This window comes from Emydura macquarii, unplaced genomic scaffold (genome assembly GCF_026122565.2).
Source record: "Emydura macquarii macquarii isolate MOO-44397 ecotype Brisbane River unplaced genomic scaffold, CSIRO-AGI_Emac_v2 contig_1027, whole genome shotgun sequence".
In the NCBI taxonomy this organism is placed as follows: Eukaryota; Metazoa; Chordata; order Testudines; family Chelidae; genus Emydura; species Emydura macquarii.
Genome location: NW_027131164.1, coordinates 1,800,513 through 1,824,918, shown reverse-complemented (window position 1 = coordinate 1,824,918; position 24,406 = coordinate 1,800,513). Strand labels below are relative to the sequence as shown.

At 42.7% G+C, this 24,406-nt stretch overlaps 1 protein-coding gene across 1 annotated transcript in view; it reads left to right on the top strand.

The window, feature by feature from the left end:
• Positions 1-20,344, top strand: part of KLHL29 (kelch like family member 29) — a 510,263-nt gene extending 489,919 nt beyond the window's left edge. The window contains exons 14-15 of the mRNA XM_067544703.1: positions 5,747-5,891; positions 17,954-20,344. Coding sequence (XP_067400804.1) covers positions 5,747-5,891; positions 17,954-18,137 — 329 coding nt within the window. The 3' untranslated portion in view covers positions 18,138-20,344. The remainder of the gene's footprint in view (positions 1-5,746; positions 5,892-17,953) is intronic.
• The last annotated feature ends 4,062 nt before the right edge of the window (positions 20,345-24,406 follow it).

Below are 24,406 nucleotides of genomic sequence, written 5' to 3'. Positions count from 1 at the left end.
ACATCATGACCTACTGTATAGTAAGCAGCAACCATATATTAGCCAGAGAAGGAGCAAGTGCCAGTTAGCTATTCGGTTGAGATGAGCCTGGATTGTGTGTCTCTTCCCTCTGGGGTTAGTCCCTAGAATTGCTCACCCCTCCTTTTTAGATTTTCTGCACTGTCACCACTGGAGCCCTGGTGCTCCATTCATTGATCGGAAGTGGGGTGTGTGCTCGGTCAGCGGTATAATACTCATTCCCATTTTCTCCTTCCCTCCTGTTCCCACGAGGGCATTGGCTTCAAGGAGCTGCAGCAGCTCCTTGCCAAATGTCTGCAATCTGAGAACTGGCTGCTAATTACGGTATTTGCAGTTCAGACCTCACTAGCTATGTTAAGAATCAGACTGCAGTCTGTCGGCTGCTGAGGGCTGTCATCTTATCCAATTACTATATGTTGATTTGCTACACAAGTCATGAGTTTGTCTTCCTTAGATATGCAGGAAGAGGTGGAGACACTCAGTTTTAAAAGCAGATTTGGTTTCCATTAACTAGTTTTCCAGTCTGCTTCATAAGCATACATATATTCACCTCATAAGGAATTCAGTGGACTATTCAGTAGGAATAATAAATATCTGGATACAGTCATACTAGGGGCGTGACAGCATTTTTCTGAAAAAATATTTTGGCTGGTGTGATTTCAAGAAGATATTTACAGTATGAACCATCTCTGCAATTCACTTTAATACCATTTCAGGCTATAACCAAGCACTGGATTGGAATGCAATGTAAGATCTTTCAGCAGTTGCTGAGAGTGCAGCAGAACATTTTAGAAGTCTGTGTTATTGCATATATAGTTTATTAATGTGATACTGTAGCCATAAGCCACAACAGAAGGAGCATATTGTTATTATGAGGTTACTGGTATATACCTCAGGGAGGCTAGATTTCTAGCCACCCAAGAAGGGCACCTGCCCGGTGAGTGCCTACAAGTACAAATCACATCCTGGAATGGGTTATTGCTAAAAGAATATCACTCACTGAGTTTAAATTCCCCCCTTTTATTTAAAGAGCAACAACTGCAGAGAATGGAGTTATGCAGTGTATTCTGCTTTGAAAAATAGTTCTTAGCAAAATGACAGAGGACTTTCTTTCCTACCATTTTTAATTTTTATCTTACTTTTTCTTTGCATTTAAATCTGAACTCTGTTGTAAAAACTATCCATGGAATATGGACTGCTCCTAATGTAGATTTTATTATAGGAATTGGATTCAAGTGTCCAGAGGTCCTCAAATTGCTGCTGAAAGGGTTCTTTGTGAGGCAGACAGCTCTTTTCTCTTTCAGCCTCTTCCTCCTTTTTCTTTGTCCCTCCCCATTTACTTATCCCCATTAGCCATTTAATAGAAAAAGTGCTTTGGTTTTGTTCATCAGTAACATGCCCAAGCTCTCCGTTCCTGGGTACTCATGGCCACAGCTGACATCATCATCAAAAAGGCCAAGTCAAAATGTTGCTTTGGACAGTTAGTATCCCTAGACATACTCTGGTTTCATCACTAACCTGCTAGCAAGTGACCTTCAAGGGGGAAAAATTGGGGCTTGTAGAGTGTTTGAATAAGGTTATCCTTACTGGAGAAGAAAATAGAGATGGGAGGGGGAATTGGTGCTACCCAAGTGATGTGAGAGCTAAGGATATATATTGGCCATCCAACTGAAGGGAACTGGAAGACCACACTGGGTTATCAAACCCTGAAGTTTACGGGAAAATTACGAGCTTGGAGATAAATCAGTGGCACCTATGGGAGTTCTCTGCATCTACAGTAATAGAAAGTATGTTGGTTTATATCTTGTCTAATCCCCATCTCTGTGGAGTTCCCTTACATTTTTGTAATATAAAGTCCTCACCAGGGATCAAGAGTTTGCTTGCTATGAACTCCTTTCCTGTAACCAGTGGGCAAAATCTCTCCCTCTTATATTTACTTTGTACTTACTTAGAAATTATGGCTAAAGTTGAAAACAATAAAAGACAATGAATAGGTGAAATACTGAAAATAGTGATACAAATCAAAAATTGACTGACTCCAGCAAAAGAATGTAAAAAAAGTAAAATGTCACTATTTAAATAACCAAGGGGGTTTCCTCCTTTTTGCTGATAAATAGGAATATGAAGGCAGTGATTCAGCCTCCTGAGAAGTTATTACTTCTGCCTTGAGGAAGCCCAGAATAATTTTCCTGTGAGATTTGGGAGTTAAATTCTCAGCTCTCTATTGTGGGCTGTATGAATCCTCTTGCAGAAAAACGTTAGCCAAAGAGAGACCGGAAAAATATGATAATTAAATATGGAGAGTTCCCACCCCAAAATCTCTCTCTCTCTCTCTCTCTCGCTCTATCTCTGAGAAGATGCTTGTTCTGTCTTCTAAGTGAATTAGTTTCTTCCCAGCTTTCCATTACACTATTATTATTATTTTTTAAATCACAAAGATCGATGACATTTTCCTAAGGGTACATTTGTGTTTTTTGATGTATGCATAGAGATACTTGGTTAGCAACAGACTCCTGTCTTTTCCAGTAACTTGTTTATCCATGTTAATGCCCTCTACAATTGGGTTACTTTACTAACAACACACAGAGAGCTGACATGCAATGACCCCTGGAGGCTGAAACTAAAAGTTTGGGCATATACTACAGCCCGATTTTCTGAAGGAGTCTTTCCTGCTAAAACTTGAACAATAGCAGGCGTCACACCACAGCTGTTTACTTTCAGTGTAATATTTGCAAGGAAACTAGCTTAGGCCCTGGTCAGGATAGCTGCAAAAGCATGTGCGTAACTTAAGCAGTCGTGCAACTCACACTGAAATAAATAAGTCCACTTAAAATACAGCTACTCAAAATTTTGGAAATGCCTGAACTAGTTTCCTTAATTTTGTCCCCTGTGCATATGCCTTAAGATACAGACTTTAAATACATACTCATGTACTGTCATAAGGGATGCACAAAAGAGGCATGACTTAAGGTGTAACAGGCAACCTTAATTCTGGCATTTCATAACTTTTGAGTGCTTCAACCTTAATAATGTTCTTTTAACGTCGTTTCAGGGGTTTGTTTTTTATGTTACACCCTGTGTTTTCAAAAACCATCAGGAACACACACACACACACACACACACACACACACTCTCTCTCTCTCTCTCTCTCGTCATTTGGAACCATAGTGACTCCCCATGCATTGCTGAGATCTCTAAATCCATGGCACACTCCTCTACCACCTGAGTTACCTCTGTAGCTGGTGCGGTATAAAGTTGTTGTCCTCTATGTGGCCCTGCCACTAGAGAGGGATGGAGACACATACCTGGCTGTTGGGTTTCACGGCTATTTGCTGACCACAAAGAAATGTTAAGACTCAGGCCTCCTTGGTTCAATTGCAGGTTCTGTAGGAGCATGCGGTCTAGTGGTTACAGATCCTTCAGCCCTGTCCCCAGCCTCTCCCTGTCACCTTCTGCTCCTATCCCCACCTCTATCGCTCCTGGTCTATTGCTCCCTCTGTCCAACTCATGCCCCTTTCTCCAGCTGCTGCCCATGGGCGGCACATGCACCACCACCCCCTTCGGGGAGGCTAGCCCCTGCTCTGCCCTTTCTGCCCGAGGCCCCACTCCATTTCCACTGGCCAGCCCGCCGGCGCAGCCCCAAACCCTGGCTGGTGCCTGGCCCTGAACCCTCACACAGCCCCAGCTGGTGCCTGGCCCTGAGCTCTGGTGCCCCAGCCCTGGCTCAGCCACGGCCGGTGCCCGAGCTGCGGGTCCAGCCGGCCCGCCAGCACCCGGAGCAGTCCGGAGGATCCCCGAGCCCCGGCCGGCCAGAGGAGCCCTGAGCCCTGCTGCAGCCCGGCCCCCCAGCCTCCATTACCCGCCCCACATGAGGGATGGGAAGAGGTGGGCCACCATGGCCCAGGCATCCAGAGGTGGGTCGGCGGTGGCTACGCCAGGGGCGGCTGTGCCTCCCCTGGCCTCTTTTACCCGCTGCCCATGCTCCTGTCCACGTTCTTCCTCCCTCTGCTCATGTCCTCGGCCATCACTGGCTCCTGTTCCTATTCCCCTTGTTTTCTGCCCCCCTCTGCTCCTCTCTTCGTCCTCTGCTCCTAGCTCCGGCTTCTAACCCTGACCGATCCAAGTTCCTGTCCCCCGCCCCGCGTCTCTTCACCCTCACCCCTCTGCATTTCAGTCAGGCTGATTCCTCCTCCAGGCTGTCTGGAAGCCTATAGGGAAGTCACTGAGAGCAGAGGAGAGACAGTCTCCCTCTGATACCCAGCAGCACAGCAACCCCCTGGCAACCAGGATGGGCAAATGCAGGGTAAGTCCTGCTTAGCCCTTGCTGACCTGGTCTTGGAGTCTGCTCACTCGCCTTGGGGGGATGGCCTGTTTGAAGCAGCCTGAACATACAAGGAGCCATGAGGAACTACAGCATGCTCAGTGCAGAATAGGGTGACCAGAGAGCAAGTGTGAAAAATCGAGATGGGGTTGGAGGTAATAGACGCCTATATAAGCCAAAGCCCTGAATAGCAGAGGGACTGTCCCTGTAAAATCGAGACCGCTGGTCTCCCTAGTGTAGAATGGATCTTCAGAGACTTTAGCTGCAAAATTCTAACATGCCTCTACTGAGCATGTGCACACTGAGATTTTTCAGAAGTTTATAACCTGGCCAGATTTGGGGCACCTTTTCACTGGAACAACAAAAAGGCTCTCCCTGACACGAAGACGACCACCCTGCCAAATTTCAAGTCCCTGCTCCAAAACATGGAGCTGCTCGAACTTCTCAACACAAGATTTGAGATTTTTTTTAATATGTGCAGAACAACAATCTCGTGCTTGGACACAGGTTTAGCGGAAACCGTTTTAGCGGAAATGTTCAAAAAACGAAATTGGCCTGAGTCAAAGACCAGGCATGGGAAATATCAATCAGCCATGGATAAAGCTTCCCAGTTTATAAACATACAATATATTATAATAGGGATATGTGGAACAAAGTCTGCTAGCTAAATTTCACATATTATTTATTAAAATAATGCTATGGTTAACTTTCCCAGGTATCTTCTGATAACTCTGCAGTTAACTCCTCAGTGTTAAAGCAATCCCTGGAAACGTTAATAGAATTCACTTTAGGATATTAGGGGCCTAATGTGTCAGAAATGCTGCGCACTCAAAACTCCAGTTGAAGTTAGGGGCAGCTGCAGATCATGCTCTAGGTATGTTTGCAGGAAAGATTAAGGGAGAAATGTTGGGCCCCAGAAAATATGTTTGGATGTGTGGGGACCCACCCACAAGCAAAAATGGAATACACAAGATAATCTGTTTTTGAATATTATTAAGAAGTGGGATTCTTTGCTATAGAATTCTTCTGTACTGAGCCACTGCTCAGAAATGGAAAGCATGTGAGTTAAGATTTGCAGCAATTCAAAACTCTGCAACAACTTGACACATTAATTTCAGATACAAGAACTGAGCTTTTGCTGTGTTTCCATTAGGGTTCAGAGAGGAGAATTGTAACTGTACCAGTTTAGAAGGGGGATTACTGCAGAATGAAGGACTGATGATGAACTTTAGAAGTGCCTTTTAGGAGAAAAGAATAAAAACAAAAAAGATGTCCTAATTCTTTTTTTCCCTAGCCTTGGAGGTTTAGAGAAATGTGACTTATCTATAAATAAAGGGAATGTATAAACAAAAACAGACTCCAGACCTGAGCCTAGAAACTGATCTCAGTGTTGCTTTCCATTGACAGATAACAAATATGCTCCTGCAGTCACTCTCAATGGGTTCATCTTTATTCTTGGAGGAGCTTATGCAAGAGCAACCACCATCTATGACCCAGAGAAAGGCAATATTAAAGCAGGTCCCAACATGAACCACTCCAGGCAGTTCTGCAGGTGAGAAAAACCATTAAGATTGAATTACAAGTGCCTCAGTGTTTTCTGCTGGGAAAAAAACAACTACATAATAATAATAGAGAGAGTGGTAGGGGGAAGGGAGATGTATATAATATGTTTTTACTCATCTTCGTTATACATATTTAGGGATGTAATATTTTTCTAGTAAGAGCCTCTGTTTAAAGCCCTTGTGCCTCAAACATTGAACATTTTCCCTTAATAGTTGAGTACTGTGATTTGCATTGGGAGATTTGGAGAGGCAGGACTCTTGGGTTCTAATCTCTGCTCTGCAACTGACAGGCTGCATGACCTCAGGGCAAGCCATCCAAATGGTCTATGCCTCAGTTTACATGGCTGTAAAATGAGGCTGATAATACCCACTTCACCTGGGCTTACTGTAAGATGTAAATGATATTTGTTAAGTACTTAAACACCCTTGAAAGAAAAATGCTCTGTAAGCACTAAAGATTGTTACTGAATATCATGATTTACTTTTATACCTTGTCGCATCTTCCTGCTCGTTTTCAGGCGTCTGACCACACACACAGAGATTATAATAAATGTTAAAAGCTGGAAGGTAAAAATAAAGCTTTGTGATTATTATGTATATTGGCAGAGGACTACTGTCACTTTTAAAACATTGTATTAGCTACAAGAGAGTAAAATGTTGATGATGCTATGGCTTTGCCCCATATTTAAATGCAGTCCTGGCAGGGGGCATTAACAGTGCTCGTGGATAGTTCTCACTGCAGATTGTACAGCTGGCACTTTAAAATTGCATACAGTGCCAGGCACGGGCTAGCACTGTCGGTGCATTTTTCCCATTTGGGTATGCAGGAACAATGCACTTAATCATTTAGTGATTAGTGTTTTTTCTTATTTATATGACAGTGGTGCCTACTGCCTGCAGATGAGATCAGGGCCCCATTGTGTCTGGCACTGTACAAACACACAGTACGAGACAGTCTGTACTTTGAACAGCTTGCAGTTTAAATAACAGACAAAAGGTGGAAGGGAAAACAGGCACAAAGAGATGAAGCAACTTGCCTGAGGTCACACAAAAGATCAGTAGTACAGCTAGCAATGGAAGCCTCCTCTCCTGATCACCAAGGCAGCTCCTTGGCCATGGAGCCACGTTGCAACGCTGGTAACACATGCCTAAATGTTTACATTTTTGAAAACTCCTCTTGCATTTTATTTTTCGTGACAAAATAAGGGCAGAAAACACCTTAAAAACAAAGAAGCCATTTCAGATGTCAGGTCCATATTTTTTGTGTTTTAAAGAGTGCCCTCTTTTGACTGCTGAGCTGCATCTTGGCCTGCAGCAAACAGATTAAAAAATCACAAACCAACTTCCAGCCAATGCCACTGTGTTCCTGCTGCTTCTGTGCTAATTACAGATTTTCATTGTTCCTCTGTATTAACAAGAGTGAAATTGAATTGAGGAGAACCCCACTGTGTTCAGACAGTAGTTAATGATATTTTTCTTTAAAGATTGTAAACCAGAAATAAAGGGTATGATGCAGTTTATATAAGTTGCCTCATTATCTGGGATTAAAACAAATAAAAATGCAGATGTTATTTAACAACACAAAAATTAAGCACATGTTAATGATCTTCCCCCAGTGAAGTTCACGCAAAGCCTTGTTTGTTGGGGAAAATTTGTGCACATCACTTTTATATTTTAGCCAGATGGTTTTCATCACTTTAATAACTAGATAGTGTGATTGCAGGGACATGGGGGACTTTCTCCTATGTGCAGGGAGTGTGAAAAAATGTAAAGGTCAATTAAAATCTCTTTTTTAATGAAAATTTAAAATAAATTGTTCAGGTCTCCAAAAGAAGTGTCAATTTCAGATGCCTTTGAGAATTTTGGTGTTGACTTAAGCTTGGTTTACACTGTGGCGTTAGGTTGACTAAGGCATCTTATATCCACCTAACTATGTCAGTGTCTGTCCCACCGATGTAAGTGCCCTACCATTCCGACATAGTAACTCCACCTCCACGGGAGGCATAGGGCTTATGTTAGTGTAATTAGGGCAACACAGTGTCTGTATAGGTTGTTGGCTGTCATGTCAATTTCATGGCTCCAGACAAGACAGCGGCTCCCACCTCCCCAGCCGGGTCACCCCTCACAGCTTGGGCTGCCACCTGGGCATCCCACTTCCGGCTGGGAGCCCTGCTGCCCCCTAGGATCCTGGCTCCCTGCAGGAACATGGCAGCCAAACGGACTCCCAAGTGCAGATCCCCCCGCTGGAGGTGAGAAGCCCCAGGCAGCTTCCCCCACCCCTCCCAGCTGGGAGCAGGGAGGCAAGAAGCCCAGGGGGCAGGTAGGCACCAGCAAGGAGCTACACACAGCTCAGAGCCTTGACTCCCAACCCCCCACACTGCCCCTCTGCAGTCGGTCGAAGTGCTCCTGGTGAGGACACGCACCACCGACAGAAGGAGGGTCATGTGGGCATCAGCCGTGGCAGTAATTGCTGTGGTGGCTGTAAATCAACCGAAAGTAGGTCAATTTAAGATTGTGGTATAGACATGCCTTTAAGTAGGACCTGGATTTAAGCCCTGAGGCAAGTTAGGAAAGGCACAAAGGGCAGTTATATACCGAGCGAGCTTTGAAAGTCAATGGGAGTTAGGCACATAGGTGGCCCTTGTGCCTATTGAAAGTCTCCTATTTTTAGGGTGAACGGAATATTTAGAGTTTCCCAAACAACACGAAAGTGTGTCCTGTTTGGCCATATGATCAGGGTCTCATTTTCAGCCTATATTTGTACTGCCAGCTATTTGGAGGTCCCAGCCACATGCTCTGCTGCAGTCACAGATGACCACAGCAGACAAGGCTGGGAGCCATGATTATCACGCTTTGCACTGGCCTGATGGCCACCTCCCTCCAAGCTGCAAAAGAGTGGGAGAAAAGCACTGTCCCCCCACGCCGTATAGCTCAGTCATCCTCCCTTTGCAGACAGATATCCCTCCTTTCCAGTTCACCCTTCAAAGGTCTATTTTTCTCCAAGCAAAAAGAATACAGAATGCGTTTCTGTGTCTGATTCAAAATGCCATCTTCCTGCTTACTTAGAATTCAGGCAGCATGCAAATAGAACTGTGTTACAGAGATTCTCCACAGGGTAACAGCAGCAGCACGATGGTGCCAGCAACGATTCCAGAGAAACTAATTTAGTACCAGCAATTCCCAACAGGCACAGAAAAGCAGTCTCATCCTCCTCCTCCAACTGTTAGCCAGTAAGATTTGTTATGCAGCTCTGCCGAATGGAAACCCTTCATAAAACTTCGACTGAGGCTGAATAGCACAGCACAGACATGGTGGGGCTGTTTTGGGGTTGTTGTTTTTTTTTTCCACCTTTTAAATAAATTCTGGTTCTTGGACAGTGAAGCGTAATTTCACTGCTTAACTAGTAGGCCTGTGGCACTGGCTGCGGATCCCCAGCCTATTCATTTCCTTGTTACAAAGTTAGGCTAAAGTTCAGGCACTGAAATGGGTTAGGGCCCAGCTTGTTTGGAGAGAAATTCCCTGGTGGATGTGATTATAGAGTATGGTTTCTTAATGGTTACCTGCTTCTCAAGCCCACAAATTTAAAAGCTGGCCTTTCAGCATGCAAGGTCAGCTCTTCTACAGCTGGGAGAAATGTGACAGAGAGAGGGAAAGCCTAGGTCTTCTAGGAGAACTGGAAGGAAATGTGTGGTTGGGACTTGGGACCATGTACAGCTGATTAAAATCACAGCAACCGACTAATAATAATGATCTTTCATTTATATAGCAGTTTATGTCCTGAAGGATTAAAGCGTGACTGATATACAAATAATACACAGAGCCCACTTTGGCTACTACTAAAATGCAGCCACCTCTGGGCTGGAGTGTGGCAGCTGTTCAGCAGCATACAGCAACACTACACAACAGTTTAGGAACACTATCCAAGTGAAAACACTGGGGAAATATAGTTAGGTAGACTATAATTAGAATTTGGCCAAGGCAGCAGCACTAATAACGCTACTACAAAAACTGCCAGTACATCTTTAATGACCGCTGGTGGTCTGGACCTTGATTTTCTATCTAATTTGAAAGATAACATCTGCAGCAGCACAGGGATACCTAACAAAATCTATGGAAAACTTGGACATTGAATCTTGAGCCATCTAAAACATAGCATCTTTGCTTGAAACATTCTGCAAACATGGGCAGAGGTTATCATCACAACTACAAAATTCAGAGAGACCCTTGTGGAAATTAGCATCCATTAAACTCTAACCTCCATTTGGGGTGTTTCTTGGAGGTATCCTATCCAAGCATTAGCCCAGTTTGTGAGCATCCTTCTGTTGCTTTTTAGTCAGACTTTCCTAAAACCTAATTTGTTTGTGGATTAATTTCTTTCTGGTAAACACTCGGAAGAGGAAGGGCTTTTTTTAAAGAAATTCAATGTATATTTACTTGATAGTCTTTAATGGTCTTTTTGGAGCTGTTCCAATTAAATTAGTGTGTGTGGATCTGTGCCCATTTGCAGTATCTCCACGTGCTAAAAACAGTTTTGCAATGTTCAATTAACCAGAATATGATGCACAAGGACAAACTATAAAAAGACATTTTTAAATGGCTAAATTAACCTCAAAAACAGCTAGAGAGATTTTTTTTCCCCCCTAAATTTTGTGAATTTCCAGCCAAGAATTAATGTTTATGGCCAGTGTGTATAAGGAACTGTAAAAGTCTCACACTTTATAGCAGCCTGTAGCCGTACCATCTTAGTCTGCTGTCCAGGGTACTCATCACAAGCTAAGAAAGATTGAGCTAAATGAGTTCGTGAATGGGAGATCTCTAAGGAACACCAGGCCTAGCTGGTGCAGAAATGGATGTTGGTGATTCAGGAGGTGACATTCTTCCCCCTGAGCTACTCCTGAAATAGTGCTTCATCATGAAAATAGGGAACGCTGGCTGCTGGAGCTGTTCTCTTTCTGTTGAGATGTGAAAGGCCCCTAGACCTCTTTGTGAGACTGTGGATGTTAAACCCAATGTCATAGCCAAATTCCAATTTACGTAATTGATATGCTGCCTATCTAGGGCTCTGATTATAGAAAGCGCCCAGCATGCGCTTACCTGCTTTTCTAAACAGAGAAAGACTTAAGCACATGGTTAAGTACTTTCTTGAATCAAAGCTGAGAGTCCCTCCCTCTGAAGCTGCACTTGGCTAAGATATTCATTTCCTGTTCTAAATATTATATACTTCCTATATTTTCTTAATTGTCATTGGCTGTAACATGCGCATGTGATGATGAGCATTATTGTATGAGGAATCAGACAATTGTTCAGAGAAGGAGTAGGTCAAAAAACCAAGATGGCCCAGGCAGTGCACACCAATTCACACCCTTGTTTAACGTGTGTGATGAGTTCTAATGCATCTCTCTTACATAGCACTTTTCAGCAGAGGCCCTTAGTGCACTTTAGGTAAGTATTGCTGTTGGGCTGGGGGTGAATAAAGAGTAAAATAAAGGCTAAGGCCTAGAGTTACAAAAGTCCTTACGTACCTAAGTCCCAGTTTTAGGCTCTGCTTTGATTTCACAAAACTGCCAAACTCTGTAGGTGCCTAAACCCACTTGATACTGAAGTTTTTGCAGCTAAAAGTTCCCTGGGCACCTCAGTTTCTGCCTCTGGGCGTGCGCATTGCTGCCTCCCTCTAGGCGTCCAGATGCCTACCTGCCACCTAAGCCCCAGAGCGATTCACAAGACAAGGGAAGACAGGCGTTCAGCTGCCCACGTCACGTGCAGGGCCTAATCCAGTAGGTGTGCTCAGAGGTTGCCTAACAAAAGAGCTGTGGGGAAAAAGCTCCCTCCTGTCTTCCAGCCTAATGGTGTGGGTACTCACCTGGGATGTGGGAGACACCCTCGTTGAGGTTCCCCCACTGCCTGAGAAGTAATTTGAACAGGGGGCCTGTCACATCTTGGGTGTGTGCCCTAACACAGTCTTGTACGGGATAGTCTGATGTTGGGCTCCCTCAGTTGCTCCTGTTGAAGCTGTTCCAAGGTGGATAAATACTGAGAGTCACAGGGCCAGAGACAGAGTGAGAATGAGGCTGGAGTGGAGGCTAGGGCGCTCATCCAAGATGTATTTGAGAGACCCAGGAGCCAGTCTCTCCGCTTCAATGTCGCTTTTTTCTTATTTAGCCACAATGGCACAGCTTCAACAGGAGAGACTGAGGGAGCCCCAGATCAGAAGGTCCCATAGCTCTGTATTTAGGGCACCCTCCTGTGAAATGGCAGATTGCTGTTCAGACTACCAGGTGTGGGGAGTCTTGAACTGGGGGGGCGGGGGGGGGGGTCGCCCACATCCCAGGTGAGTAACTTAAACCCAGGGGTAAAAGTTATGAGGGAATGGCCCCCTGGCTTCAACAGCTTAGGTGCCTAACACCAAAGAGTGTTCACAGCTGAGAATCACTTGCAAAATTAGGTGCTTCCCTGAAGCCTGTGTACACGTAGGGTCTGTCTACACTGCAGTTACACATCCACGGCTGGTCCATGTCAGCTGACATGGGCTATTGGGGCTTGGGCTATGGGGCTGTAAAATTGTGGTGTAGCCATTCATGCTCCAGGCCAAGCCCAAACATTTATGCTGCAGTTGTCTAGGCCCATAGCCCGAGCCCAGCGAGCCTGCGACAGATAACATGGGCCAGCCGCAAGTGTTTGATTGCAGTGTAGACAGCCTTTGGCCCATTGGTCTGACCCAGCATATCTGGTTGTTCTGTTATGTTCTTATGGGCACTTTTAAATAAAAGGAAATAAGCCACTTGGCTCAGGAACACAGAGGAGATATTGGAACCAGTCTAGAGCCCGGCCATCCACAACTCTTCTGCTAATCAATTTCCAAGCACATGGTGTGGAAAGTATTTCCATTGCAGAAGGAAAAGATACCTCAGTTACGAAAAAAATTACTCTCAGCCCTTGGGCAGTTCAGTGATTCCTCCAAGCTCAGCTGTTCTTTGACCTGAGCTGTACCCTACAGCTGCTGCCCTCAAAAGCAGGCAAAGGGTTTGTAGCCGCAACAGCAAGATCCTTGGCTTGCAGCTGTCTTTCTCTGCAGGTTCTGACACCATGTAATCACTTAGTGTTAACGGCACCAAACAGCAAGCTTGCATTCTAATTATTGCAATTACTCCTTTCTGCATGCATCAACCTCGTCATGTTGTTTTTACAACTGAGGGTAGGGGCTAGGAGGGGAAGCTCACTAGTGCTGCTCTGACGACGAGGGAGTGATGAACATACCACTTTCCTTAAAGTTTTAGCCTACACCTGGGGCTAGATTGCCAAGGAAACTTAGCTGCCTAAAGTGCCTAACGCCAACGTTTAGGCACCACTGGCAGTCACAAGACCCCTGCTCAGCTGCCACCTAACCCTGTAGGCACCCAGGTTTCCGTGAGTAGAGTAGTCCCCTAGCTGCCCCAGTTTCTGCTGGTGAGCATGCACGAAACTGCCTCAGTCCTGACACTGCTAAGCAGCTCAACACCTAGTTCATCCCTACCTAGTGTGTGGAGCCTGATCCAGCCAGAGGACGAGGGGGTGGTGCTGCCTCCCTCCTTAAACCTAATGGCTGGGGCAATCACCTGGGTGGCGAAAGGACCTGTGTTTTCATCCCTGCTCCAAATCAGGCAGAGCGGGCATTTGAACTTGGGTCTCCCACAGGTGAGTGCTCTGACCACTAGGCCATTTGGGAGGAGGGTGAACCACCTCCCCTCTTCTTGTGCAGGTTATGTGTGTACCGAGCACATCTACCAAATAAGCCCCACTGTTCCCCTGCTTCACTCACCTATGGGGCCTGAAGCATGTTAGGCGCTGAGCACCTGAGCAATGTCAGGCCTTACGGTGGCTTTGCACGTGCCAATAGGCAGAAACTTAGGTAATACCAACACCTCCTGCTCCTTGTTTTGGCTTGAGGAAGGGCTAACCTGGCTTAGTCACCTGACTCCAGGAGCGCGGTTGCCGCTGTGAATCCCAAGCAGAGAGAGGTGTCTCAATCCAGCCCAGACTAAGAGCTTGTCTACACTTGAAACACTACAGCAGCATAGCTGCTGCTTCACTGAACTGCTTCCATGTAGACACACTACAGTGAGGAGAGAGGTTCTCCCATTGGCATAGTTAATCCATGGTCCCAAGAGGCAGTAGCTAGGTAAACAGAAGAATTCATCCATTGACCTAGCACTGTCTACATCGGGGTTAGGTTGGCTCAACTACGTCATTCAGGGGGTGTGGATTTTTCACACCACTGAGCAACATAGCTGTGTCAACTTAACATCTGAGTGTAGACCTGGCCTTTGAAGCCTACCTAACTCCCTCTGAGAGGGGGTGGGGTTTTAGCACACACATAATGTAGCCCTATACAAAGTGCTGCTCCTCTTTTTAATGTTGCCTATTAGCTAGCTTAGGCGGTTCACCACTCAGCTTGTTGGCCTTTCTTACACAGCTAACTCTCCGTATATCTTCTGCAGGGAACCTGGGCACCTAATTTGGGAGTGTGGCATCTACTGGGCCTAAGGGGTTGCAACACTGAGCCTAAGTCTCCTTCATAAATCGAGCCTGTAGATGCTTTTGAAAATGTTGTGTAAGCTATATAGGTATTTCCCCCCGATTTATTTACTTACATGTTGCCCGCTGGAGCTCATTTTATTTTCCATTCATACTGATAACCTTTCAAGGTCCCCTTGTACCTATTTTTTTTCTGTCCTCACTGCTGGTGGCAACACCTCCTAATAATTTGCAACTTTAATTTAATGGGCTGCTTACAGCTTCTTCCAGATCATTAATGATGATGTTAAATAAAACCAGGCCAAAACATCTCCTTCTGCTCCAAATATTGCCTGTTATAATTACCCCTTATTTATGATTCTTCCACCAATTTTCTTTTTTTAACCCATGGGGCAGTTCCATAGACAGCTCCTAGCCAAACCAATTTGAATGAATTTTTCAAGTAAGATATTTGTAAGCTTATCCTAGCAAGGGCTTTATTGAAGAATACAGATATCACAGCCACTATGTCCAATCTCTGACGGTGGCGCCTTCTGTGTCCTTTGCATAGCTGGAATAGCAGCCCAACTACTATATGTATAACATCCACTTTTTTTTGCAATAACACGCTGAATATAGTATGTGCGCATTCCTTTTGTAACCTTATGTCACTCAGTAGTCTGTATCAGTGTGACCATGTGCCAATTCATATTGGTAAACTAGTACGTATTACGAATAAGGAAGTGTTATTTAACCCTTCATGTAACACAAGAATTAGGGATCACCTGATGAAATTAAAACAAAAGGACATACTTCTTCGCCCAACGCACAGGCAAACTGTGGAACGTGGTACCATGGGATGCTGTTAAGGCTAAAAGTATAAATGGGTTCAAAAAAGAATTAAATAAATTAATGGCTAGGTCCATCAATGACTAATAGACAAAAATGGTCGGGGAGCCAACTCCACACTCCAGCTGTCCCTACACTCCACCTGTCAGAGACAGGATACTGGGCAAGGTGGCCCATTGGTCTGATGCAGCATGGCCATTTTTATGTTCATATTATATGCCTTTGAGCTTTAAAAATGAAGCTTTTCTAGAACCGAGATTAAAGTCTCAGTTTGGCACAGGTCACCCATTGGACGGCACTGAGTTCACGTAGATTGCTACTTTTGGGATCAAGACACATGGCTGGTCTCTCATGTTCTTTAACAAGGTCAGGTTGTTTAATGCGCATAGTTCAACTGTCCTAGGTGTTTATACATAATGGGCTGTCATGCTACGAATAGCCATTGTTTATTATTAGCAATATTACAGTAGCAATCAGAGCCCCAATCAAGTTTGGGACCTCCTTGTGTTAAGCTCTGTGCAAACCCATTAAGAGAGCTTCCTTCCCCTGTGGCGCTTACAATTCACGCCTCTGATTCGTCAAACATTTAGGCACTTCAGTGGAATTATTCCTTACATAAAGTTACACCTGTACGTAAGGCTCAGATCCCAAAGACGAGATGTAACAAGCCAGTGTAACTAACAAACGGAGGGAAGGGATGGGAGCGTTAGGAACATGTGGCTAAATAAAGTCTGTTTGCAGGTTTCTGGCTTCAGTCTCTTTTTTTTTTTGTTTATTTTATGTATTTATTTAGCGATAAACTAGGTGGGTAAAGTATTATATTTTATTGGACCAACTTCTGTTGGTGCAAGAGATAAGCTTTCAAACTTACACAAAGCTCTACTTCCGGTCTGGGAAAGGCAGCATCACAGCTAAATAAATGTGTGGAACAGATAAGGATTTAACACGTTGCAAGCACTCATTCAAGATGAAGGGGGCAGTGACACCCACCTCTAGGACAAAGGAGGGTTAGGAGGTTACAAATTGTTGCAACAAGCCATAAATCCAGTTTCTCTATCCATGATTTTTTATATCAAGCGGCGTTGTGAATTTAAGTTCTCAAGCTCATGTTTTGAAGGCGTTGTGCAGGATTCCTTTAAGGACAAGGACTGAGAGGTCAGATATGGAGTAATCATTTTGAGAAAAAGTGTTTTGGTGTCTTTTATCATTTTTCTGTACCCAGTTCTTTTGAGGGCAAATTGTAAGGCTATCCAGGATAGATATTAACAGCCTCAGTAATCTCACAATGAGTTTTTTTTTTCATATTGGTACAGACTTGCTTTATTCAAAACTTCTGGCACCGCCCCATTTCTCTGTGACTTTTCAAAAATAATTACCAGTAGTTCAGTACATTCATTAGAAAATTCCCTTAAGACCCTGGGCTGTATAGCATCCAGCCCTGTTGATTTGTATATGCGCTCTAATCCAATGTTTCAAGTATCCCCATTGACCTCTTTTCTGAGAACAGTTATTTGACATGGTCTTCATTTCCTACTTACTTGTGTAAGTAACTCAGACGGGTTTGAATCCTTCACCTCATCACTATTTGCAGTACAAGTTTGTTTTTAATCCTCAGAGCCTGATTCCTCCATTAGATATCGATCACTTCTTGTTCCTTCCAGTCTTCTTTTTTCAGAGGCATTTTGGATTGTTTTTCAGGCCAGCATCTTTTAGGATTCTCCATTCCCCCCCATCCTTAGATTTAACTCTTCCTCCTTATGCTGCAGACTGCTCAGTATGTTTCTTATTGCTTCAAAATGAGCTTGATGAAAATCTGTGAATGTACCATTCAGTGGTAAGTTCAGCTAGCCCAGTCATTGGCACAGAGGCTCTCCATTATGCTTCTTTGTTCAGTTTGCTTTATTTGCAATAGATTTAAAAATCTGACAACAGTTTTAAAAAGTGCTAATCTTTTTATAAACTAGGGCACCCAGCTTCGCCACCACCAGACACTGTTCAGTATTCATAGCCATCGATCAGCTTCGTATGCATGCTGTAATGCTTTCAACACTCATAGCCGCCCAGCAACCACATGCAGGCAATAAGATGTGCTTCTGAGTTTGGGAGTGGAGGTTGAGAGGGTTTGGCTCAGGGAAAATGTGGATATGACCCCACCCTCGACAGTGAAAAAAAGAGATAATTAACCCTTGAAGGGGTTGAGTCAAGAGAGGGTTTTCATTGAGCCCCTTGTCTGGGGGCAGCTGTTTTCTCCTTAGAGGCTTTCATCTTTGGCAAAGAAGGTGGTGGAAAAGAGGCATTTTGTATGCACAGGACTGGGACCCAAGAACTTCTGAATAGCAGCTACATTTTTAATACACTTGTATGTGGTGCATAGGTGTGTATCTAGGCCTGGTAAGTTTCAACAGTGGCTATGCCGTTGATTGCCTGTATAGGCTTGAGTAAGTCATGTCTTCCACAGTTTCCCTACTATATGTTTAAAGTGGGGAAAGTTTACTGGGAGGAGAGGAGGGTGGGGGCGGGAAGAGGAGCAGGGTGGGGAAGGTTAGTAAGATTAATGGAAGGGATGTTCTGCCTTCTAAAGCTGCAAGGGCTTCTTCCTCTTTTAATAGTTATACAATTAGGGCTGTATTACAAAAGGGCACTAAAAACTACAGGAAATGTGAATTGTTTTACAAGATATTAAGTACAACTTTTCTTTTCTTTTTGTGCACAGTGCTGTGGTTCTTGATGGAAAAATTTATGCCACCGGTGGAATTGTTAGCAGTGAAGGACCTGCGCTGGGGAATATGGAAGCCTATGACCCTAAGACAAACACATGGACACTTCTACCCAATATGCCATGCCCTGTATTTCGACATGGCTGTGTAGTGATTAAAAAGTACATTCAGAGTGGTTGATGCTACCAAGGAGTTAGATGGAGAACTGGTTTTGCCTGCCAAAAGCAAAAATACTATTACTACAACAAAAATAAATAAATAAAATTAGAAGAACAAACAAAAGCAACCAACGAACATATTGCTCTAAAGTTTTCAATATTCTCTACATTGAATGTAGAAAATCATCTTCACCTTTTGGTGAACGAGGAGCAGAGAGCTCCGTGCTATGTAAGATAGTGTAACTTAACAATACAAGTGTGTCACTAAATGTTGTAGTGGCACTTGTTACAGATGTAGGCTTTTGGTCAACCCAGGTGCAATAGAATTTCACATATTTTTTAACTGGGGAAGAGAAAATCTGCATTTTACTCTAGAGAGCAAGCTTGATTCTTAAAATAACTGTGCAGATTAGTTTTACGATTACACATTAGGCATCAGGCTATTTGAAAGACGGTCAAAGTGTCCTTACCACTTTGATTCCTACATTTGTTTTCAACAAATACATGCTTTTCAATACCAATGACTGAGATATATCTTGTGTGACAGCTGGTGTAGGTTGAAGTCAGTCTTCCATCAGATCATATAAATATTGCAGTTCTCTAGAGCAGAGCTAAAAAAAAGGAGAGAGAGAATGAGAGAGAGACTGGAGAATGAACTGACTGTAATGGAGTTCCACATAATACAATGAAAAGGGTTTCCTGTGTTGTATGGATTTCTGCCCCCTATATGGCAACATTTGTGTGTTGGGAGTGGAGGGTGGTTTCTATCCTGTTTTCTACTGTATGAGCAAAACTTGACAGTGCTTGAAACCTCTAATGAAATATTATTTTTAAATTCCAGAGGCATTTTCTTGATTAAACTAACCTCTTTAAAATGTTCATATTGTTTGTTTTATCAACATGATTCCAATCAGATGTGGGATTTCCACATTTTCAGTCAGTTATTTAAGAAGATGCCACCTGTTGTGGTTTATATATTCATTTTTGGATCACATAACCAAAATTCCTTATGTTGGGCTATATGCCATTATCTTTTTGGTTTTAAATTTCACCTAAGAGGACAGCTTTAAAAAAAATCTCCCGATTATAAGATATAGAAGTTATACTGCAAATTTCTCTTACTAAGAGGCATCAATCCCGTCAGAATAAAAACATTGACAAATTTTAAACACTCAAGTTTAAATCCCATAATAGTAAATGCGTTCGGTGAAGCCCAGTTTAATATACTTAGAATGATTACTGTGTGGAGTTGTAAGTATATGCACAGCACAGGGGTTATATTTTTTTATATATATATATATTAAAACATGGTCTATCCAGAGAAGCATTGTGATGTGAAAATTCTTTATAAATTTGTAAATGGACTGATCAAATGGGAGATGAGTGGGGAGATATAATGGAGGGAAGGGAGGAAGATTCTTACAGTTAACAAATTGAAATAACCCTGAGCAAAGGATTTGTCTGATTTCTCTCCAAATAGAGCCACAGAAAGAGAAAAAGTTACTACACTTGCCTTCAGAGTTTTAGATTCTAAATGCCATGGTGGTAATTCTGTGGAGAGATTCCTGTATAGAATGTGTGTAGGAAAGACACTAGGGTCAATGTCTATTTGAATTTGATACCAAATATGTTAGCCTTTTTATATCGGGGGTCTGGTTACAACTTTGGGGGAAACAATGCAGATGGTTAGCCAATCACCTTAAAGTTATTTTATTAATAATTGTTTATAAAAGAAAAAATAGTATGAAATTTGTATCTTGCCGTATTTAAAAATAATGTGCTCAGTCAGGCTATAGGGTGACTCACGTCTCTCTCATTTTGATAGTGAACTTCCAACTTCTGTTATGCAGTTGTTTTGATTATTTATTCTTTAGAGAAAAAATAAGCACAACAAAATTATATACATAATATGTCATTTAAAGCATTTATGTCAAACAGGGTACAAGTGTGAACCTAAAGATTGGAGCACAAGTTTCTAACTGCCTGGGGCAGGACTAATTTTAGTGTTGGTGTGTGTCTACCTCCAAAGGAGGTGCTAGCAGTCACCAAGACCTAACACATTCAACATTTCCAATTTAGCTTATTTCTTCATTTCTCACACTGGAGCAAAACTGGCTATTTCTGTGACTAATATAAAACAACCAGGGTTATCTGTAATGGCATTGTACATAGTTTATGTTTACTGTTAAGTTCTTGTTATATTATAATAAATATATTTATAGATCTAGATTCATCATTCGGATTGGATTAATTTTGTTTAGCATGCACAAGAGGCAATACCACATTAATGTTTACATTAATTTTCCTTGCAGCCATGGATGAAAATGCTTTTGTTCCAGCTGGACCTCTTTCTGATCCAATATTTCTTGCCAGTATTTAACTGACTAGTAACTTCCAACATACCTGCATCCTAGTTCCAAAAAAAAAAAAAAAAAAAAAGCTTATAAATAACTCTGGGATTTATTTATTTAGACAGCCTCCCTTTCCCCCACTCCATTTTCCCAAATCTATATTAAGTAAAGAACCAGAGGGTTTGTTTTCTATCAAGGTTTATACAATTATCTTAAAGCTTTATCTTAAAACCTTACTAAACTGCTTTATTTAAGTGAGCCTGGAGTTGTGCTACTTGGCCTTGTAATTTCTAAGAGATGAAAGCCACTCTTGCCCTGTGGTGAAGTTCCTTCATATCTCAGAGTGGGAGTTCAGCAATCCACAAAAGGACACTTGTCTCCAAGCACACTGAAGTATAACAATTCATGATTCCTCTGATGTTTCACTGGATGTCATCTGTTAGCTGTAAAACACTGGGTTGGGAGCTAATGAGGAGAAAAATATAAGTAGTCCTAACTACCTCTTCAGTGAGAAAGGCAGTGCATTGCAGTGAAACATTTCAGATCTCTAGTAGGAACAAACATCTGTTATATACATTTACAGAAATAATTAACAAAATATTCAGTTTGTCTTAGCTCCATTCAGACTGTGACTTTGCAAGTATTTACAAGCTTGACTGCAGTTTTTAAACATTTTTATTTGGGCTTAGTGGATCAGGTTGAACAGTGTGTGAGGATTATTTAAAAGCCTTGCAATTTGGTATTATACATACTCCCTGCAATGACCCATACCACACAGGATGAGTTGACAACCTTTTCATCAACACTGTGGAAAGTCTCTTAGTCAGCACTGGTCAATAATGCTTGGTAGGATGAGCAAGACACAGACTGTTTGCTTTACTTGTATGTGAAAATTATTTTCGTTGTCCTCTGGGAAGTTGGCTGAGAATCTGTGCTAAATGAATCATGTACGTAGCTCTGCTAAGGGGTTTTGTCCTTAAAAAGCTTTTAGAAATTCTAGGGACAGGCTGGCTCAGTAGACTGGTAATGATAAAGACCCTTTCACCTCGTTTACTACTATGACTCTCGGTCAGCTCGCTTGGGGACTGAAAGCTACCATGTAAGAAACTCAGAGTTTAAGGTCAGAAGGGACCAATATGACCATCTAGTCTGACCTCCTGCACAACACAGGCCACAGAACCTCAGCCACCCACTCCTGTAATAGACCCCTACCCTATGACTGAGTAATTAAAGTCCTCAAATCATGGTTTAAAGACTTTAAGGTACAGGGAATCCACCAGCAAGTGAGCCAAGCCCCATGCTACAGAGGAAGGTGAACACCCCCCCCGTGTCTTTGCCAATCTGCCCTGGGGAAAATTCCTTCCAAACTCCAAATATGGCGATCAGTTAAACCCTGAGCATGTAGGCAAGACTCACCAGCCAGACACCCAAGAAAGAATTCTCTGTAATAACTCAGAACTCACCCGATCTAACATCCCTTCACAGGCCATTGGCACCAGTAGTCAAAGGTCAGTCAATTGTCCAATTAGGCTGTCCCATCATACCATCCCCTCCATAAATTTATCAAGCTCAGTTTTGAAGCCAGCTCGGTTTTTTGCTCCCACTGCTCCTCTTAGAAGGCTATTTCAGAACTTCACTCCTCTAATGGTTAGAAACCTGCGTCTAATTTCAAATCTAAACTTCCTGATGGCCAAGTTATATCCATTAGTTCTTGTGTCCACATTGACGCTGAACTTAAATAATTCCTCTCCCTCCCTGGTATTTATCCCTCTGATATATTTATAGAGAGCAATCATCTCTCTCCTCAACCTCTTTTTGGTTAAGCTAAACAAGCTTAGTTCTTTGAGTTTCCTCTCATAAGGCAGGTTTTCCATTCCATGGATCATCCTAGTAGCCCTTCTCTGCACCTGTTCCAGTTTGAATTCATCTTTCTTAAACATGGGAGACCAGAACTGCAGACAGTATTCCACATGCGGTCTCACCAGCGCCTCGTATAATGGTACTAACACCTCCCTCTCTCTGTTGGAAATACCTCGTCAGATGCATCCAAGGACCGCATTAGCTTTTTTCATGGCCATATCACATTGGCGGCTCATAGTCATCCTGTAGTGAACCAATACGCCCAGGTCCTTCTCCTCCTCCTCCATCACTTCCAACTGATGTGTGCCCAGCTTATAGCAGAAATTCTTGTTATTAGTCCCTAATGCATGACCTTGCATTTTCCACTATTAAATTTCATCCTATTTCTATTACTCCAGTTTACAAGGTCATCCAGATCTTCCTATATGATATCTCAGTCCTTCTCTGTACTGGCAATATCTCCCAACTTTATGTCATCCGCAAACTTTATTAGCACATCCCCACTTTTTAGGCCAAGGTAAGTAAGAAAAAGGTTAAATAAGATTGGACCTAAGACAGATCCCTGAGGAAGTCCACTAGTAACCTCTCTCCAGCCTGACAGTTCACCTTTCACTATGACCTGTTGTAGTCTCCCCTTTAACCAGTTCCTTCCTTATCCACCTTTCAATTTTCATATTAATCCCCATCTTTTCTAATTTAACTTAAAATTCCCCATGTGGAACCATATCAAATGCCATACTGAAATCTAGGTAAATTAGATCCACTGCATTCACTTTGTCTAAAAAATCTGTTATCTCAAAAAAGGAGATCAGGTTGGTCTGGCATGATCTACCTTTTGTAAAGACATGTTGTATTTTATCTCAATTACCATTAACCTTGATGTCCTTAACTACCTTCTCTTTCAAAACTTTTTCCAAGACCTTGCATACTACTGAGGTCAAACTAAGAGGCCTGTAGTTACCTGGATCACCTTTTTTCCCCCTTTCTTAAAAATAGGAACTATGTTGGCAATTCTCCAGTCATATGGTACAACTTCTGAGTTTACAGATTATTAAAAATCCTTGCTGATGGGCTTTCAATTTCATGTTCTAGTTCCTTTAATATTCTTGGATGGTTATCTGGCCCCCCCGATTTAGTCCCATTAACCGTTTGAGTTTGGCTTTTATCTCAGATGTGGTAATTTCTACCTCCATATCCTCATTCCCATCATAGCCATCCTATCACTATCCCCAAGCTCATCATTAGCCTCATTAAAAATGGAGGCAAAGTATTTGTTTAGATATTCAGCCATGCCTAGATTATCCTTAACCTCCACCCCATCCTCAGTGTTTAACGGTCCCACTTCTTTCTTTGTTTTCTTCCTGTTTATGGCTTCCTTCCTTCTATGGCTATAGAATCTTTTACTATTGGTTTTAATTCCCTTTGCAAGGTCTAACTCTACTAGGCTTTTGGCCTTTCTCACTTTATCTTTACATGTTCTGACCTCCAAGAGTAGTTTTCCTTGCTGATCCCTCCCATCTTCCACTCTTTGTAGGCTCTCTCAATCACCTCTGCTTTCTCTTAATCACCTGTCTGAGATGCTTAGTCATCCAGCTTGGTCTACAACTCTTGCCTATGAATTTTTTCCCCTTCCTTGGGATGCAGGCTTCAGCTAGTTCCTGCAACTTTGACTTGAAGTAATTCCAAGCCTCCTCTTCATTTAGATCCATGAGTTCTTCAGTCCAGTCCACTTCCCCAATTAATTCCCTTAATTTTTTAAAGTTAACTCTTTTGAAGTCAAAGACGCTAGTCACAGATCTATTTTTGTTTATCCTTCAATTTACTTTGAACTGAATTAGCTCATGGTCACTCGAACCAAGGTTGTCCCCTATAACCAGTTCTTCTATGAGGTCCTCACTACTCACCAATACCAAATCTAAAATGGCATCCCCTCTTTTGTTGGTTCAGTAACTATTTGGTGAAGGAATCTGTCAGCTATCACATCCAGGAAAATCTGGGCTCTATTATTTACTACTAGCACTTGTCCTCCTATCTATATCTGGAAAGTTAAAGTCTCCCATAATCTCACAGTTCCCAGTAG